The sequence below is a fragment of the Peromyscus maniculatus genome, chromosome X (assembly GCF_049852395.1).
Source record: "Peromyscus maniculatus bairdii isolate BWxNUB_F1_BW_parent chromosome X, HU_Pman_BW_mat_3.1, whole genome shotgun sequence".
NCBI lineage: Eukaryota > Metazoa > Chordata > Mammalia > Rodentia > Cricetidae > Peromyscus > Peromyscus maniculatus.
The window spans coordinates 22653322-22670136 of NC_134875.1; the positions used below are offsets into that span (position 1 = coordinate 22653322).

Here is a 16815-nt window from a genome sequence, read left to right on the forward strand (position 1 = left end):
ATATGAGCATGTGTGGGACATTTCCGACTCAAACTCTGCCAGTAGTGTGGAAAATGGCAGTTGTCCCAACACTTGCAAGACTGAAGCAAGAAGATTATGAGATCAAGGCCAACCTGGACTGTATAGTAAGATTCTGCCTTAGAACACAAAGAAAAAAAAGAGACAAAAACCATTACATGATACTTACACGTTTAAAAAATAGATTCTAAAATAAAATCAAGACCTAGATATGGTGGCATATGCTTATTGTCTCAGTACTCTGAAAATTAAGATAAGAGAATCCAAAGTTTGAGGCCAAACCTGGGATATATAGCAAGACTTTATCTTATAAACAATGCATACATATATACTTATTATTCTTAGCCAACTATAACAGAGGGTAGCAGCTAGAGAGAATGCTGGGTTGTAAATTGCCTTGCTCATTTTGCTATATGTGAAGCAATGTGTGGCAGATGCTTCACATTTAGAGCCTGGCTGTGTGGACAGTGGATGCAACATTCAGATTTATATTTTAATAATATTTGACATTTCTAATCACTGTTCTGAGCCAAGGGCTTATTTTCAAAAGCTGACAGGATACTGTCCTTTGCAAATGACAAACAGTTCATCAACAATACTAAGCCCTTTGTGTTACCTGTGCTTATGTCCTGGTCTCTCCCAATCTTTTTAAAAAGTGAATGTTAAGTCTGAAAGACATTGTAAATAGCAAGAGAACAAAAAGGTCAATATTGTGAAATGGAATTAGCTGATTGGATTTCTGAGCTAAATCCATAGTCATTTATTGGCAATTGTCCTCAGACCCATTGTCCTTCTTCCAACACTCTTCTTCCATCTCTTCTTTAAGAATTTTGTATCAACAATAGTTTTCTTGGTTTGAATTTGTTTTGTTACTTTGTGAGGGCTAGACTCTTCAGCAGCTATCTGTGTGAAATCATTAGAAAATATGTCATAATCTCCCTTCCATGTTGGAGTTGACTCCAAAATGAACATAGCTGAACACCCAAAGTAGTATCCTCCTTGGCAAAATTTTAAAGCCTTTTTTTATTTCACCTTATTTAAACAGAGCTCCCCAACAATATTGGGGACATTGTACAAAGGGTTAGAAAATAGCCTCTCGAAATATGCTACTGGTCTTAGCCAGGGTCATCCAAAAGGGTTTCAGCTGGTCTACTCTTCCAGAGGACCCAGATTCAGTTCTCAATGACCACAAAATGGCTCACAACCTTCGTAACTCCAATTCTAGGGTATCAGAAACCATCTACTGGCCTCTTCAGGCACCAAGCATGCACATGACACACATATGCACATGCATATATGTAATAAAAATAAATCATTTTTAAAGGGGGGTTTTGATATCCATTTCTAAGTTCTTCTACAATTAATCCTGGTTTTGAGGGTTTTTTTTCTTCTCTATCCAGTTATGGAAGTAACTTTAAAGATCTACCATGTCATTTCATTTTGCTTCAATTCAATAACACATTTATTGAGTGTCTACTATATACCAGATACTTCGCTAAATGCTATGGGGTTCAAAAACACATAAGATGAAATCCCTAGCAGCTCACAGGCTAGTAGTGGGGAAAAATCATAAATACTCATAAGTAATAACAGATCACATATAGAAAGTGCCATTTAGGGGGTAGATATAAAAGAAACACTCGTGGGAGATGGAGGGAGAGAATTGTAATGATCATTTGCCAAGAAGACTCTATAAAGGATATGGCACTTGAACTTGGCTTGAAAATCTGGAAACCTTTCAATAGACAGAAATGAACAACAGCTCATAGTATGTTCTCAGTTAATGTTTACTGAAGGTATTAATAAAAAAGCTCAAATGTGAGATGTGCTTAAAAAATAGCAAGTTCACTAATGTATACCTAACCACAAAAATCTCGTCATGTAAAAAAATTCTAATTCAAGCAGTCCATTCTATACACAAAGGATGCATTCTTGGAAATTAACATGAAATGCTTATGCCAAAAGCATTTTTCCCAAAGGAATATGGTTAAGGATGAATTGGAGGTTTTAGTTTAACTATAGTGATATTTGTTATAGCATGGACTCACAGTTCTCAAAGAATGGTTTATGGACTCTGGAAGTACATGAACTCCAGAGAGCCACAAGATCGAAACTACTTTCACAACAATACTAAAAATTTATTTGTTGTTTTTACTATGTTGGTATTTGCCAAATCTCTGACTAGGGCAAATGTTAGCACTACTATATAAATCAAGGCAGTAATACTAAAATGCAATAGTAGTCATCATAATTGTCACTACATATGTTTGCAGGAAAATAAGTGGCAGTCACCTAAGAATAATACTGTTACTAAAGCTGTGAAAATTACTGATTTTATTAAACCTCTACCCTTAAGTAAAATTTCTTAATATTTTGGGCTATGAAGTGAGAAGTACACAGCGTATTTATGCCTCAACTATATATCAATATATACCTCAAGGAAAGATTCTTGTGTGATTATTTGTGTTGTGAACCAAACTTAGTCCCTTTTCATCATTTGTGTTTTGAATGTCTTAATATTTTGGGTTATGAAGTAGGAAATACACAACATATATATGCCTCAACTATACGTCAATATCCATTTCAAGAACTCAATATTTATCCATTATTGTCTTGAAAAGGAACAAAGAAAGGCTGTCAACATGAGGAAAATTGCTATTTGTTGCTAATGATAAATTCTAGCTTTCAAGAGAAAACTAAGAGTTGTCAAGAGCATGGGGCAGCTGCTCACACAGTGTCCACAGTCCTCAAGTACAATGGGAGTTCTCAGCTTGCTCTCTCCTTTTCATACAGTCTGGGACTCCAACTATGGCATGGACATCCACAGTTAAGGTGGATCTTCCCATCTCTGCTAACCTAATCTAGAAAATCCTTCACATACATGCCCAGAGGCTTTCTTCCATGCTCATTCCAAATCTGGTCAGGTCGACAATCAAGTTCAACCATCACCAGCTCTCATTGAAAAACACGGTGTGGGACTGAGAGGACCAAAAATGGGTGATGAGACAGCGATTGGAGCAGGAATTGAGGATAGTAACATCAAGCCTTGGAGAGAGATGACAAGGAAAATCAAATGGACCCTAAAAGATGATTCATACAGCAAGCTTTGATCTGTCAGTGGAGAGACTTTGGAATGCTAGGAGTCCCATAAAACTAGGCTACATACTAAAAGCTCTGCACCAGTGATCACAACCAACATGTGTCTCTTGCTAAGCATATTAGCTATGATAAAGCAAACTGATTTGAAAGCATCTTACTGAAGCTGCAGGAGAGAACTGTTCATAAGCTTTGTTTTGTCTTTTCCACTGATCAAAATATGGGAAGTGGCAATTGTAAGTAATCATTAAAACTGAGTGCTATTCACTTACGAGACCATCCTGTCTTCACTCCATTAGGAGCAGTTATTGTTCTCATATAATGGAAGTAAATGCTATTCTAGGACACTTTTGTAGGAATTTTTTTTTCTAATCTTGGTGTCCTCTTAGACGATACATATGCTTCACCTGTCAAGTCTTAAATTCTCTATATGTATTCTCCTACCACAGAGACTCTCAGAAACTTAGATATAATATTATAGAAATGTAAAATACAATGTATTCCCTGGCTTCAATGTGGTTTAAGTGGAGTAGAAGGGTGGAGAATCATGTCAAATGCTGTGGAATTGTCTATAAGTATGAAGCTCTAGAATGTATAAGCAATTTACACATAGTTAAATTTGAAAAATGATTTTTTTTAAATGCAGGCTTGCTATGTTACACAAACTAGTGTTGAACTCTGGACTCAAGCAATTTTCTGGCTTCAACCTCCCTCTTAGCTGGAACTAGTAGTGTATGCTACTATGTCCAGTAGAAAACAGTTGTTAAAAGCTGTGTACTTTGTAATACCTCTTACTAGTAACACATTCTTCTAGACCTATGAGAAAAAAATAAGGAGCGCTTCTATAGTCCTGTTATTTTTCTTTCAGCTCCTGAGAACCATGTCTGTGCCCAAGGGTAAAGTTCTGGATAAAACCCTGGATGAGGAAGGACTTGAAAGTGGAGACTGCGGTGATGATGAAGATGAGTGCATTGGAAGCTCTGGCGACGGGATGATGAAAGTGAAGAATCAACTCCGCTTCCTTGCAGGTAACTGGCTGAAAATGGTGATGCTCCCAGAGTTCAAAAATCAATTGCTTTCTAGACCTCCATGAAGATTCCTGCAGCACACAATGCTACAAACTCTTTTAGGAAAAATGCTGCTCTCAAAAAGAGAAGTTCTCAGGTAGTGGTTGTTTCCCATCTCTGGCCCTGGGTAGATCAGAAAAGTGTCTTCCTGTTTTCGTTGTCTAAAAGTAAATTGAGCTGAGCCGTCGGCTCTGTTTTCCCATTGGAGTTGTCCTTGGTTCTTCTTGTTATACAGAGATTCTACCTTGGGAGTCTTGTGCAAACCTACAGTGAGGCCTGGGGCTGTAGTTGGGTAGAGTACTTGTATCTCGTGTATGAGGTACTAGGTTTAATCCCCAACATCACAAACAAGGAAGCAGATCAACAATGGAATAACTTTAAAGGAAGAGTTACATGTTGACCTTTCTGTCTTCAAATAGCATGTCTGTCATTTTCTTTTCTCCCGGCAGTCTGATGCAGATAGGCTACAGGGCCTCACTGTACAGCTATGTAAAAACAACAGCAGTAGAAAAGGCAATACCAGGAATGCTGGAGTCAATGAGGAAATGCAAAAGCATTTGGTGTGCCTCAGAGTTCCTGAGTCCTTTCATATCAGCAGGCATTCTTCCATTATCAAGTTCTTCCTACTAAAGCTGGGCTCAGAGAAGGAATGTCTTTAATGGGAGAGACGGACTTTTACTACCATGTCTTGCCTCCTCCATGCATTGCTTCTACCTGAAACTCTGTTGTCCAAGATGCTTCATTTCCTGTTTCTCCCATAGCTCTACTGGTTTCTATCTTTAGACCATTGTCCATGTTTATGTCTAGAACGATAAGCCTCTTTTATTTATTCTTAAATCATACTTGTCCCTCGCAATACATTTCACATACGATTCAGGGTTAAGAAAGCCAGTTTCGGTACAGAGCAAGCATATATTTGGCTTCTTCTTCCTACATATCAATATGACTTAAAACAAATTTACTCTAGTTTTATTACCTCCTTTCTAATTCTCCAATTCTTCATCAAATGGGGATCATAACCTAACTTCGTGGGTCTATTGCAGGAATATGTCAAGGGAAAAGTTGACAAACCATGTACCACCATATTTGGCATGTACTAGCACTAGGTGCTTCATGATTGTTAGTTTCCCTCCTCAAATCTTTTAAAACAAATGGTTATTTTATAAAAAAGGAATTCTCTGAATTATTGAAATGAGTTCTGATAATGCTTTCAAGGCATACTCTATGACAAAGCATTTACCATCATATTTGGCATGTACTAATGTATACTATGTGCTCCATAATTTTTGTTTCCCTCCTAAAATCTTTTACAACCAATGGTTATGTTTTTTTTTTTTAAAAAAAAAGAATTCTCTGAATTATTAAAGTAAGTTTTGCCAATGCTTTCAAGACCTACTCTACAGCGATTCCTAGTTCCATGGGGCAGAATTAGGACTGAGACCCAGGCAGTCTAGTTTCAGAGGCTACTCTTGAACAAGTCTACACAAATGTTTTATTTGCTCCTCAATGTAGCCATGAAAATATGAAAGTCAGTTTTGTATTATTCTACAGATTGAACATGCTTCATCTAAGATCCTAAAATCCAAAATACCATGAAATTCAAACCCTTTGAGTGCCAACACAATACTCAAACAATGTCAGATATTTAGATAAGAGATGTTTAACCAGTAAAGACCACACAAATATCCTATAATCAGAAAAAACTTCAAAACCCGAAGCACTTTGGGTCCTAAGCATTTTTGGTTAGGAATGCCCCCAACCTGTTTCTGGCAACTTTTGTAGCCATCTGAATTATAAAGGTTGCCTAGATGATTCACCAAAATGTTCTCTCATCCCAACACTGGCCCTCAGGACACAACACCATTCATGCTTCTCCAGAAAAGTCTCTCTGCTTATTCTAACTCTTGATTTCTTGACTGTTAAGACTTGTCCCTATCTATTTTTTAAAGTTCTATAGTTCCAAGGTGACCTAACTTTTGTAAGCAGTGTTTGGCATGGGACCTTGTCAAAGGCTTTGTCAAAATGTACTTCTATTGCATCCTTGGTTTCCCTTTCAAAGAATTCTAGTCAGTTTGTTAGGCATGATTAACCTTAAGGGCTTTGTAAAGTGTAAAACACTATGCAGAAGGTAGTTCATTTAATTTACAGGGGAAATTATGCCTTGCCTCTGAAGTATTACATGTGCCTAACATGATCAGTGATTCTACCAGCCTGTGGTTCATTGAGTCTCCTTTAAAAAGCTTCTTGGAGAGAAGAAACTCATTGCCAATCTGTCACACTCATGGCACAATAGCTATTTGGAACGACAGGCTATACACATTGGTTAGCTGTTATATAATTTCATCCAAAATCTGGGTAGATGCCATGTGGTCCTGGTGATTCATCATCATCCATTTATTTAGTCAACTTGACTTGGAACATGATGTGCATTTACCATTTCATTTAGTACTGCAAATTGCCTCCCCCAGAAGACAACTTGGGAATAAAGAGCATGGCTTAGAGTCTGTTCAATTCTCTTGTGTCTTTCTTTTGTCCCTGAACAGACCTTTTACATCATAACCAGTGAGTGATGCTATTGGCTGTCTTTCCTGGCTCACTTCTTCCCTTCTTTTGATACACTGCGTGTAATACAGTCTACCAGGTTCTATTCTTGGGCTTTGTTTCTAACTCTCTTGTGTCCTAATCAAAGTCCCTTCCACTATTTAGGAGTCAATTTCTCCATCTGTAACATAAAGACAATGCCTGGACAATTCTTACAGACTTGTCTACTGCCAACAGCCTGTGTGCTCATTTCTTTGGCTGTGGTTCCTGGCCAAACATTTAAAAGAGTCTTTGGGGGATACCTTTTTATGCATTTCCCCCTAACCTTGCAGGTTCTCTGTTCTCTTCTGAGATATGCTTCCACTTAGAATGGACCTGATTTGCCCTATTCTAACCACTCTGACTTTTCCACTCAGCCTTCTTACAAAGCACTGCCTGCATTTGCCCTCGGCACACTTGTACAGCAGGGTATTACCAAGAAGATTTCATGTGTCCACGCTTTCTGGGGTATAGTCACTTTTAAAACTCGTCCTAAAGTCTGCCAGGTGCTTCTCTTTTTAATGGTCCTTCCATCCCTTCCTTCTTTTCTTCCATCTTTTTCCTTTGTTTGTGTTTTGCAGATTTTGTTTTGTTCAGGAATGGGCTTGTTATTGATGTTTTGAGGGCTTGTTTGGTTTTTGGATGTTTTGAGACAAAGTTTTACAATATAGCCCAGAGTGGCCTTGAACTGCCCCAAATCCTCCTGTCTCAACTGGGATTATAGACATGTACCACCAAGCCCAGTGAACTGCAATTCTGATTTCTAGGTTGAAAATAGAATTCTTCAGGGTTTCTATTCCTTTCTAGTTGTTGACTTTAATACTTTGGTAAGATGGCTGTTATACAATGGCTTACCAAGAGTAGTGCATTTTCCTCATCATGAGTGTCTTAGTCCACTTGTGCTGCTATTAACAAATACTTTAGACTGGGTTATTTATAAAGAACAGCAATTAATTTCTCACAGTTCTGGCAGCTAGGAAGTCCAACATCAAAGCAGCAGCATCTGGCATCTGTCAAAATCCTTGTTGTACTCTTAGATGGTAGAAGATGCAAATGCTCTTTCCTCACCTGGCAGAGGAGATGGAAGGACAAAGTGAGCATGTCTGGTACTCTCTAGTCCTTTTGTAAGGGACTAATCTGCTACATGGGAGCAGAGCTCACACATCCTTATCACCCCCTAACACCCCACTGTCTCCACCACAGTAGTGTTGTGCTGGGAATTAAGTTTCCAAGTGAATTTTGGAAGGCACATGAGTATTCACATCACAGCAGTCATGTACTTCATCACCTCCTTTTTCCACGTGTGCAGAATGGGGGCAACACTCTTTCTTCTTTTAGAGAATTGTGGACATTTAAAACAAAAGATCCATATAAAACATAGAGCTCAGTCCCCAGTACCCCAACACTCAAAACCAGATGCCTGCTATGAAGGGCAGTATTCTCTTGTTTCTGATGATGCTGATAGGATCTCAAGGAGCCTATAAATGTAAACTAGCACTATCTTAGAAACTCACTGTCGCTGGGCGGTAGTGGCGGTGCACACATTTAATCCCAGCTCTTGGGAGGCAGAACCAGTTCAAGGCCAGCCTGGTCTACAGAGCGAGATCCAGGACAGGCATCAAAACAACATAGAGAAACCCTGTCTCAAAAAACAAAACAAAAACAAAAAAACAAACAAAAAACTACTGTTGTGATAAATGCATGGCATCCTATCACTTTGGAGATGGAGACAGGATCAGAAATTCAAGGTTATCTTCTAATATATGGCTACATAGGGAGTTTGAGACCAGCCTGGGCCACATGAGATCTTGTCTCAAAATAAAGACCTCGGCCGGGCGGTGGTGGCGCACGCCTTTAATCCCAGCACTCGGGAGGCAGAGCCAGGCGGATCTCTGTGAGTTCGAGGCCAGTCTGGGCTACCAAGTGAGTTCCAGGAAAGGCGCAAAGCTACACAGAGAAACCCTGTCTCGAAAAACCAAAAAAAAAAAAAATAAAATAAAATAAAGACCTGTCCTTTTTGGTTTATTCAAAACATGTGACAGGCCTTTTAAAACAAGTAGCTAGCCTGCAGCTATATATCCTGACCTCTTCCTAGTCAACTTGAGTCCAAAGCCTAAACCAGTATTAAAACCAATGGAGTATTTTGTGTCCACAAATATTTCTTCTAAAAATGCTTGCTCTGAAGATACTTCTAGTCCCTCAGACATGCGTGTGGGGACTGAGAATGAAAACCTGTCCTTTGTTCATTAACTAGACAAGTCTGAAGATGAAACCATAGCCAGTGCCAGGTCCCTTTACCATTCTTCTCTGGGGGGGTAGGCACTGGACTTTTCCTGTTCACTCATCTCCTCCTAGCAGTCTTGTGGAAGTGGTTATAGGATTTCTCAACCACAGATTCAATAGTTCTGTACCAGATCTTCTTTCTCTTCAGTTAGTTTATACTTGACAGGTAAAATAACAACTTCAAATAAATACTGATTAAGAACTATTTTAAAGCCATGTACTTTTATTTTTTATTTCTGTTTTTTTTTTTCTTGGAATAGGGTATCACGTACCTCAGGTTGGTATCCCAACACACTATGTAGCCTAGAATCACCTTGAATTTGCTGATTTTTTTTCTGTATCTGCTTCCTAAGTAGATTATAGTAGGTTATATGCTTGTGCCACCACATTTGACCTCTTTGCCCCCACATTTTTGAAATGATCAAGTACAACCTTATATGTGTACTCCCGGCAAGCTTGTGGTATAACAAAGGGGATGGATATTTCAATGGTGTATTCTTCTAAACTGTCAAGTCAAATCCTAATAAATGTGAGCTGGTAAGCACTGTGTATTAAGAAATGCATTGATGGGTTGGTTTAGTGAAAGGGATAAAAGCAGCGGAGGAACTTTATGATAGGCCTTTTATCCCAGGTGACATCTTCAGATCGAGAGCAGCTTATGGAGGAATGAACATCCTGGGTTGTTTTAATGGGAGACGTGTCGAGTCCAATGCAGAGCTTGAAATACATTAGAAGCAGTAATCTATCTATCTATACTAACCAGTTAGCAACAAATACAGTCAAAACTGTGACAGCTTCCCAAGATGGAGTCTGCAGTCTGAGCAGCCCAGTTTTACTTCCCCTGTACTCTTTGGCACGTATGTTGTAGGTTGCTTCTCGCTAAGTAATCCATGTTTGGAACTCTCAGGCAAGGTCTTGTACTGACTCTCTCCAAACATTTATTAGGATATCAGCTCCTTGAATGCTAAAGGACCTAGTCTATCTACTAGGAAGTGGATCCTGTCTAATGAGCAACTGGCATGTTCTCAATACGTAGAGCACTGAAACTTGAGATAGTAGAAAAAAATCGTGGAGTCCACAAAGTCAAGGAAACTAGATCCCAGTTCTGTCTCTGCCTCTTTGTAATGCTGTGACTTTTAGATCCCTGAGCTCCACTAAGCTTTAGTGTCTGCATCTCTGAAAGTGCTGATAAAAGGCCTGCCCAGCCCAGTGGATGTTGCAGCACATGAGTGGTGGATAGAACAGATTTATAAAATTATAAACTACCATGCCCATTTTAAATATCATGACTGTCATTTAGTACTATTGGGATCTAAATTATTTTTATTTGCCAAAGCCTTTAACTAAAATAAATTTAAAAAATGTGGTCCAAATGTTCTGTCCAGTAAATTTCATTATGCATGTGTTCTCTCCTCCATCCCCCTCAAAAGGGGGCATTCAGTTACTCATTAATTTGTTTTTAGCCCAGGGTGGTCTAAAGTGAGAAAGTATTTGAACAATGACAACTATGTCTGCCAAGTTCTGCAAATAACCAGAGTATCCACAGTAGTAGGTACCTACATCTTGAAAGAATCACAGCTAGTTACATTTTGTTTTCTTTGGTGGGAGTGGGGCAGTGAGGGCAAGGGTGGACAACTTGTTGAGGAGGGTCAAGAAAGGGCCCTTGATGCTTTCCATTCTACAAGCAGCCTGCTTTCATGTCTAGGTCTTTGCTTTTAGGGAGTTAATGCCGCGGGGAAGCCAGAGGAAGCAAAGCTCACTATAATAACACTCTTCACACAGAGAGCAGGTGCTTCTTGCTAATAGATTGACAAGACAGCCAATCTCTACTCCCCCTAGAGCTTTGTATAGCTCCTGGGCTTACAAAGAAGGACTTAGATGTAAGCTTTAGCAGTGATATTATCTGCCAATTGAGACGGATACCAAGAAAGGAGCCTTCCCAACGTCTTAGTGTTGACTAGGGAGTTAACCTAGGTAAGCTGGTGATAGATGAGAGGAAGAAAAGTAGAAATCGTCTTAGAATGTTGCCACAATTTGAGGTGTTTTGAGGAGTTTTTTTAATCTGGGATGAGATTATTCTTAGGTTTGATTCTCTAGGTCTTGTGATACTGTGCTATAGGAACCATGGGGTATGATGCCTTTATATCTAGGGTAATTCTTTATGTGTTCTCCTTCTGCTCTTTTTACACATAGAACTAAGAATGAGGTTAATATTATAGGTAATATGAATGTTTTTAACATATTTTTATAGTATTTATTACTATATTTTGTAATCATATTTACAGTAAAAAGAATACATTAATTATGAATTTGGCTACCTGAGTTGCAGTTGGTTTTCTCTGGAAAGAAGCAATCCTGACCAATTCAGTGACAGCCTCAATTAAACTTTGTAAGTATAGATAGAAAGGAAGGGGACAGCCCAGGGCAGTCCTCAGCTAAGAAATAAGTAGAGGAAGAACCAGCCTGAAAGTAGCAAGGTCAAAACCTCTATCCATGCCGGCAAGCAGAAATGGGGCAATCCTTTGGGCTAACATCCTTAGGGGTCTGGGAGAGTGAATTCGTGTGCCATCAAAAGGGGTGATCGCTCCTGCTAGATAAGGTATCAGAACAGAAAGAGCGATGGGGATTTCTACTTAAATCAATGCTGTGATTGGAAGTTTCCCCGAGGGAAAAATGGTGATCTGGCAAAATGATCCATGGGTTTGGCTTAACTTAAATTTTTACTTTGGTTTGTTTGTTGTGATTTTGTTTTTTGTTTGTTTTTTTGTTTGGGACAGGATCCCATACTGTAGCCCAGGCTTGTCTAGAACTTACTAAGTAGCCTAGGTTTACCTCAAACCCATGACAATCCTCCCTGCCTCAGGCTCTCAAGTGCTAGGATTATACATGACAGCCACTATGTCCAGCTTTTTTTAATTTACGGTTCTGATAATTTCCAAATATACTTTCTCATTTTTATCTTTTTATTTTAAAAAAGTCCTAATGTACATGGCTGATACCAAGTAAGCCTTTAAGGTAAGAACAGGAGTGCTAGCATAGACTCTCTTAATTTGTAACTTGTGGGTGGACTTAAGCAGTGATATAATTACCAAGTACATAACAACAGAGTGGAGGTTGCCCTACAAATACTGGTATCTGCAGGCAGTCTGTGTGTGAAAGCAGGGGGAAATCTCATTAGCACCTTCAGGATGGCTTTCAGAGTAAAGTGATTTGCCCAAGTACCCATGAGCTCCTGGGAGGGTTTCCCGCATGTCTTTTTCATCCTATATCTACACTTTTTATCCTGAAGGTGCTAATGAGATTTCCTCCTGCTCTCAGACTATCCCAGACACAAGAATTTGGAGGAAAGCCTCTCTCTACTCCACATTTATTTACTTGGTAATTATATTGCTGATCATGTCCATCAATGAGCTACAAATGAGGAGGCTATATTTGTTCTGGGTCCTCTGCTCCCAGTTTTCCCTTAAGGACTCAGCTATTAGTCCCCAACCTTTCCTCTCCCCAGTCTGTTTAGTAGCTGTCATTTCAACACCCATTTCAGGACTGAGGCAGAAAGCTCAGTGGTAAAATGCTTATCTACCATGTGGGAAGCCCTGGGTTCCATCCCCAGTATCACAAAGTAAGTAGATAGATATTCTAATTATCCATGTGCAGTGCTGGTTTGGTTTTCACAGTACTGATGATGGAACCTAGGGCGTCATGATTGCTAACTAAGCACTCTACCACTGAGCTTCATCTACAACCCCTATGTGCAGTGTTGGATTTTCATATTGGCTTGCTTTTACCCCATATTTAGCAGGGGAGCAAAGTATTCCACTCTCACTGTCTTACGAACTGATTCCTTCCAAGCCCCCAGCAGCCTGCCACAGCTGAACTTGTAAGAACTGGGGTAGGAGATCCCTGTTCTAGTCCACAAAGGAGTAGGACTCAGTCAAGCAGGGGAGTCAGGACAGGCACTGAGTGAGCGTCTATAGCTAAAGAGCATCCAGAAGAATTGAAACAGTGACAGTGGGAAGACAGGGAAAGTAAGTACCAGTGTTAGCCTACACAAGGTAAGAATGAAAAGATGGATGTTGTCCCTTGTTTAGACGTCTTGCACTTGGACTAAGAGAGAACTAGAAGCAATGCATGGAATGTCTAAGGACTCAGACTTTGACTGACAGAAGAGTGAACTTGCCTACTTTTTGAGCAATCCCTCAGTGGAATGAGTGACTTGTCCTAGGAGACAGCTCCCTGACTATAGAGGAATGTGGCTATTCATTAAAGAAACTATATTTGGAAGGTTAATCCAATGGACATAGGTGAGTGTGGATTAATAGCTCTGGCAAGGACTCTAGAGTTCCAAGATTTTGAAAAGCTCAGGGTGTCATGGTTGTCCGGAAGTAGAGCAAAAGAAAATAATGATGGTGGGAACAAACAACCATGGCAGCTTTTCAGCCTAGAGGAAAGAAAGAAAAATGGAGAGCAGAATCTCTCTGGTCATTTATATTTGAGCACATGTCATCAACTCTGATCTCCTATAACTTTTTCTAAGCAAATGGATCCTTAAGAACAGCAGAGATTTTTTTTTTTAACCAGAGAGCGAGTCTTTTCAGCATCCTCTGTCACTCACAGCCTCTGGGGTTGTCTTGCTTCTGTGAGACAATAGATCTTAGTTCTCTCCAATTATCTCCAGGCTGTAGCCTTCCTGTGCCTGTGTGAGAGAGGCAGACTAGGGATAGAGCCTCTCTTCCAGCCTCAAGTGATTAGCCTAAGTGACAGAATTATCAAGATCAGGGTTATCAGGTTCACACTCATCTCTAGCTACACTAACCTTGGATCTGCTTTTGGTCACACAGAAAAGACTAGTGTATCTCAAGTAATCTATGATCCAGAACTCCCTCCATCAAAGCTATCATAGACTAATACTTTTGTACAGTATAATAAGAGACATTACTAGGGAAAAAAGCAGCTAGCAGAAAGGCCCTCCAAAATAAACCACAGTTTTTAATCACAAGATTCAACAAAGCAAAGTATCTGTGGAGACGCTATAAAAGTTTAAGTGCTGCCTTTCAGTTTCCGTTATCTTCTTACAGATCCGCAATAAGCAGAAAGTAACAGAGCACACTTGGAGCAGGGAGGAGTAGCCTGTTCTGTGTATGTCTGCTTGGCAGCCCTCCTTACTTTGGTGGGACCCGCCCCAAAGCAGTCTAAATGGGAGGAGGGCAGTGGTCTACTTAGGTTGAGTGGCATTGTGTCATAAAAGCCAGTTGTTAACATTTTCAGAATTTCTCTGAGCCAGTTGTTAGACATAGCCATTATTAGTAACAATTAAACTTCATAAATTTGTAATCAAATAAATTCTATTCAAAGAAGGGTGATTCTCTAAGCTCATCCCATCCTAATTACTGTGTCACATGGTATAACTGTCTGTTGTGTCTGTGTGGCAGAAATACTATATACTTTCCCCCTCTGCATCAAGTGCCAGCGTGTCTGTAGCTTGATGTTGCCCTGATGGAAGTAGTTACTCCCTTAGAAGTCAGCAAACACAGTAAATCGGGGCTCCAGTTATTGTTGTGTTGATTGCCTAGAATCCAGACTTAAGGGAGTGATGGGGGAAATGTTAGTAGTATAGCTTGCACTTGTAATTGTGCTGTAGCTATATAGCCATCTCATCGCGAGTAGCACACCATTTGAGGAAATATTCTTCCAGAATCTGAAAACTGTTATCTAGTAGTAAATATCTCACTCTGGTCACAGATGGAGTGAAGTCCCAGCTAATGCTTTTGTTTCTTCACTTTCATGAGGTTCCTTAATGTAGACCAATATATCAACTGCTCTTCCTGTAGGAATTGTACTTGTTTACCAGTTGCAGTATAGTTCAGTCATAGATACAAGCCTGGCAAAGAAAAGGTCAGTGAAAGCATGCTGTAAAAACCAATTCATAGATGAAATTTATTATAAAGTATATCATATATTTTATCTATAAATCAGTTGTTGCACATCCTTTATTCCAATAAAACTTAAAATGAAAGGACATGCATACTTCTTGTTTTGAGAGCCCATTGTTAAATATTTACTAGCATACCACTGCAGTGAGGAGGTACATTGGGAAGATTTGTTTTCTTTCCTTCATCCTTCCTTCATCCTTCAGGGCTCTCAGCTTAAAGCAGTAGCTCTTTCTACCACGGAGAGAAGTTCCTGTCTTCCAAAGTTATGCTAACAAATGAAAGAGCTCAGTTTTAGTCACTGTGATTTCTAGGAATCCTAGTCTCGGAAACTTCCTTAACTCTAAGACTACTAACCAGATCCATTAACTTTTTCTTTCTCAAAGCTCTTTGTTCCTTATTAAGTTTGACAGGCTCCTTCTGAAGTCTCACTTAACCAATGGAGATCTCATCAATCCCATCCCAAATGGGGACAGGAGTCTGATAGGCCAACTCACTGGGGCATAGAGGCGAGGACCGCTTGGAGAGTTCAGCTTCTCTATCAGAGGGCATTAGGGACAAATGAATCCCGTGTGCTGCTATTAGCTCTGGTTTCACAGAGACTGGAACTCCTAATATCAGATTACTCTTTGTTGGCTTGGTAATCATTTTTTTTAAACCACCAACCATATGGGCAGAGGTTGGAAAGAAAGCTAAATTTGGAACACACCCCCACTCTCCTGTTCAACATTTCTTTTTTGTTTGTGCAGGAAGACAATGTATTACTCACACTCACATACCCCACCAATCTCAGACTCGCATACCCCACCAACTCCTTGAAAACTAAGAAATGACCGTCTCCCCAAATGTGGTCAAACCACTGGCTCTTTTCCACATATGCATGCAGTAGTACATTAAGAATGGCCACACTCTGCTCCTGCCAATTTCTGAACCTGTTTGAGACACACAACACTGAAACACTAAATCCATAATGAGAGAAGCACAGGGATTTCAAGACTGTGAATTTTTAAGTTCTGGATCACTCTTACTCGACATCTGAGACCCTACTTTCAGGGATTTTTAGAATGTGGATCCATGAATTTCTCTCTCCATTTTTTTTCTGTTCTGGCTTTACTTATCCCCCACATACCACTTCATTTGGAATGACAGCTGGAGCCAGAAAGATAGACCAGGGAGGTAAGCAATGATGATGATTTAGGCAGCACCTATGGAATCATGCATATTGTATTCTAGGGCCTTTTAAATGTAAACGAAGAAGCTATAATTTAGCTTAAGATTGCTAAAAAGGAGTTTGGAATCAGGTTTAATTTAAGGAGTGAAGTGTGGTATGCCTTCCTTCAAGGAGAGGTTACAGTCTTCTCAGTATCCAGACAAAAGTCAGAAAGACGTCCTCCTTGGTGCCCCTAGATTCTGGGGAGGAATGAGCAGCAGTGAAGCCAAATACTTTAACCTAGCCTTTCCTCATCTGGCTCCAACCTTCTCTGATCCTGGCTCCCATTAACCGCTACTGCACCCTATATTCCAGCTACTTTACAGTTCTCACAAACTACCATTCTCGTCTTTGAGGCCTGTCTGGGACTTTGTAAAGTCCTCTGTAATACACATAAAGCACTTAGTCCAGTGCCTTTTCTTTGATAGGTTTCAATAAGCAGTTAATATTCTGCACATGCTGATCTCTGAGCCCATAATTATTTCCCTTTCTTTGTCATTTAAATTCACTTCAGAGGTACCTCCCCCTCCTGTGAAGCTTCACCCTAGGCAGGGTGCTTTGTTAGGATTCCTCCTGGCAACTTGAAGTCAGGTAACTCCCAGTGCCCAGTACATAATTAGTGTTCAATTAGGGT

At 39.8% G+C, this 16815-nt stretch overlaps 1 protein-coding gene across 1 annotated transcript in view; it reads left to right on the forward strand.

The window, feature by feature from the left end:
* Positions 1-16815, forward strand: part of Gpc3 (glypican 3) — a 341092-nt gene that overhangs the window by 292671 nt on the left and 31606 nt on the right. The window contains exon 7 of the mRNA XM_006996641.4: positions 3983-4142. Within this exon, the coding sequence (XP_006996703.1) occupies positions 3983-4142 (160 nt within the window). The remainder of the gene's footprint in view (positions 1-3982; positions 4143-16815) is intronic.